Below are 2897 nucleotides of genomic sequence, written 5' to 3'. Positions count from 1 at the left end.
CACATGAAAACAATCATGACGAACATGGGTACAGAATACAAAAATAACTTATTCAAAGAACTGTGTAAACTGTTGAAAATTGAGCATAAAACTTCAACACCGTATCATCATCAAACCTTGGGTACTGTAGAACGCAGTCACAGGACATTCAATGAATATATACGTTCATACATATCCAGCGACAAAGATGATTGGGACGAATACCTCAGGTATTTCGCGTATTGTTACAATACGACGCCATCAACCACACATAAATATTGTCCTTTTGAACTTATATTCGCAAAAANAATTTCGCGCATTGTTACAATACGACGCCATCAACCATACATAAATATTGTCCTTTTGAACTTATATTCGCAAAAAATCCACCAAATTACGAATTTCTAAAAGAAAATAAAATCAGCCCATTGTACAATCACGAAGCTTACGACAAAGAAGTAAAATATAGACTTCAAATAGCACAGCAAAGAGCTAGGAAATTAGTCCAAGAGGCTAAAGAAAAACAAAAAACAAATTATGACAAAAGTAGCTACAGTAAGGAAATAAACATAGGAGATTTAGTGTTAGTTAGAGAAGAGGCCTCCCATAAGCTAGAAAATAAATATAACGAGTACTAAAAGGTTAAAAGTATTGATAAGAATAACAATTTTACTTTAATACCACATAGCAGAGGAAATACCAATAAAAACAATAAAAATAAAGAAACTATAATTCATAAGAATAGACTTAAACAGTATAAAACCTTAGTAATAACAAAAAAAACAAAACCCAAACAATAAGCACTCATATTAATAAACAGGCACACGAGCCAAAGAAAACAAAATACAACATATCATGTTCAAAAAAAAAANAAAAAAAACAAAACCCAAACAATAAGCACTCATATTAATAAACAGGCACACGAGCCAAAGAAAACAAAATACAACATATCATGTTAAAAAAAAAAAAAGGCAAAGTCAGCACAATAAAGACACATGTGAAACAAATGTAAACAGATAAAGACCCACACAACAGACTCTTTATGCAATAATTGCAATAAGAGCCGAAAAGCAATTAAAATTTTGTAAACTCAAGCAAACCTTAAGTAGGTCATTAAGTCTTTCTAATAGATATATACAATTGACTGCAATCATATATGTATGTATATCTATTCTTAAGGAGGAAGGTGTAGTATTACACTAAATATCGACCGCACACAGCTAAGCCATTATGACCCAAACAAATTCTAATGAACTCAGCGGGAGTGCAACGTCATATATATATCTGCTTACAATTGTCATCATTATTACTCAAGCCGTCGCATTGACCAACTCACTTGACTAATCGACAGTGTCGGTTTGTCAACAGTCGAAATAACTATGAAGAAATATGCTGACTTTGCATACTATGTAAATGCTTGTAGTTTATAAGTATTAGTGCAAATTAGTGTAAGAAATTTTGTATAAAAAGAGAATACTTTCAAATAAAAAATCAATGCTGATTACTCGTAAAAGCTGTCTACACTTCATTTCATGGGCCACCAGCTGATTACACCTCACAATTGTAGAAAATAAGTTTGACGAATAATCTTATATATAATATTTTCATCTATTTTTCCATACCATCGATGTAATTTTTATTGAACATATCAATATAGTTCAAGGGCGACGGTGTGTTGAGTTCCAATAAGCTAATACTGAAGTTTTAAACCAAGTGTTAATGTACACGCCCTCACAAGGGTTAATGTTGTGACTCAACACAAGAGTTAACAGCGATTGTCTTTTGACATTTGTTTTGCTTTCTACTTGCTTTCGTACCACTGTATCGTAACTATAGGTTCTTTCCCGTACGAAACGCGGGAACTCGCGGGTGCCCAAAATAGCCCAGAAATCATTCCCGTACTCAACAAAATGGGTAATAGGGAACGAAAATTGGAACGTATTGGATCGTAAGTGTCTTCTTCTTCCTGCCCAAAACAGCCCGGAGTTTTTCTCCGGGTAAAAATGGATAAAGTGTCAAAGTGCATATCAGCTGTTTTGTGTTTGCATGTTTCTTGTTTCTAGTGATGTGCTGAGTCAATACTTTTAAGTATTGACCGATATTCGGTACCGATTTAAAAACTATCCAATACTCTCGATACTCGGTACCGAAACATTTAGGTATCGAATAAAAGCGCAAATAGGCCAAAAATAAGGAAAAAAACGGTTCAGGGGAGACTCGCCTATAAAAACCCGAATGTAGGAGCCAATAGAGCTTTTAATACGGATCTAAATAAAAGTTGTATATATGTCGGTTCGAGGCCATAAGGCAGTGACACTCTTACTTGTTTGAAGCATTTTTGTTCCAGCTGAATCGGACGATATCACTTTGGAGGCCTGGGGGCAGATTCTGTAATCAGTTAGCAACAATTTTCGATTCGGCATCGGTTTTGTTGACGTATGATATGAAATATTTTTACGTCAACAAGTGCGATATCGATCCGAAACTTGTCGCTAACTGGTTACAGAGTCTCCCCCCTGCAAGGCTTCTTCATCCGTAAAAGCATTTTTCTTGAACCTTGGCTCAACTAAGATTAAAGCTGTTAAAATAATATTTCTCTGTTGCGATAAGTTCAAGTGTTTTAGCCGATATCATATAAATTAGTAATTCAAGTTTTTCTAAACTTGAAATGCATATAATGGTAAAGGTTTAATGTAAAGAATCGGTATCGGGTACGGAAAAAGAAGTATTGGGTACCGAAAACTTTTTTAAGGTCTGGGTACCGAAAATTCAGCACATCACTAGCTGTCTCATAAATTCTGGGCACGAAATGTGGGTTTTTGCGCTCCCGTACTTCTGGATTATGTTCCATTTTTGAGCAAACTTTTCGCTTATTCTCTAATTACCGGATCCGGTCCGGATTGTTAGGGAAAGAACCT

At 34.9% G+C, this 2897-nt stretch overlaps 1 protein-coding gene across 1 annotated transcript in view; it reads right to left on the bottom strand.

Annotated features, from left to right (window-relative positions):
• Window positions 1–514: 514 nt before the first annotated feature.
• Window positions 515–2897, bottom strand: part of LOC108362926 (uncharacterized) — a 4745-nt gene continuing 2362 nt past the window's right edge. The window contains exon 3 of the mRNA XM_017616081.1: window positions 515–529. Within this exon, the coding sequence (XP_017471570.1) occupies window positions 515–529 (15 nt within the window). The remainder of the gene's footprint in view (window positions 530–2897) is intronic.

The sequence above is a fragment of the Rhagoletis zephyria genome, unplaced genomic scaffold, assembly GCF_001687245.7.
Source record: "Rhagoletis zephyria isolate East Lansing unplaced genomic scaffold, Rhagoletis_zephyria_1.1 Rzeph_scaffold_01143, whole genome shotgun sequence".
In the NCBI taxonomy this organism is placed as follows: Eukaryota; Metazoa; Arthropoda; class Insecta; order Diptera; family Tephritidae; genus Rhagoletis; species Rhagoletis zephyria.
Note: the sequence above shows the minus strand (reverse complement) of the source record. Positions and strands in the feature narration are given on the sequence as shown.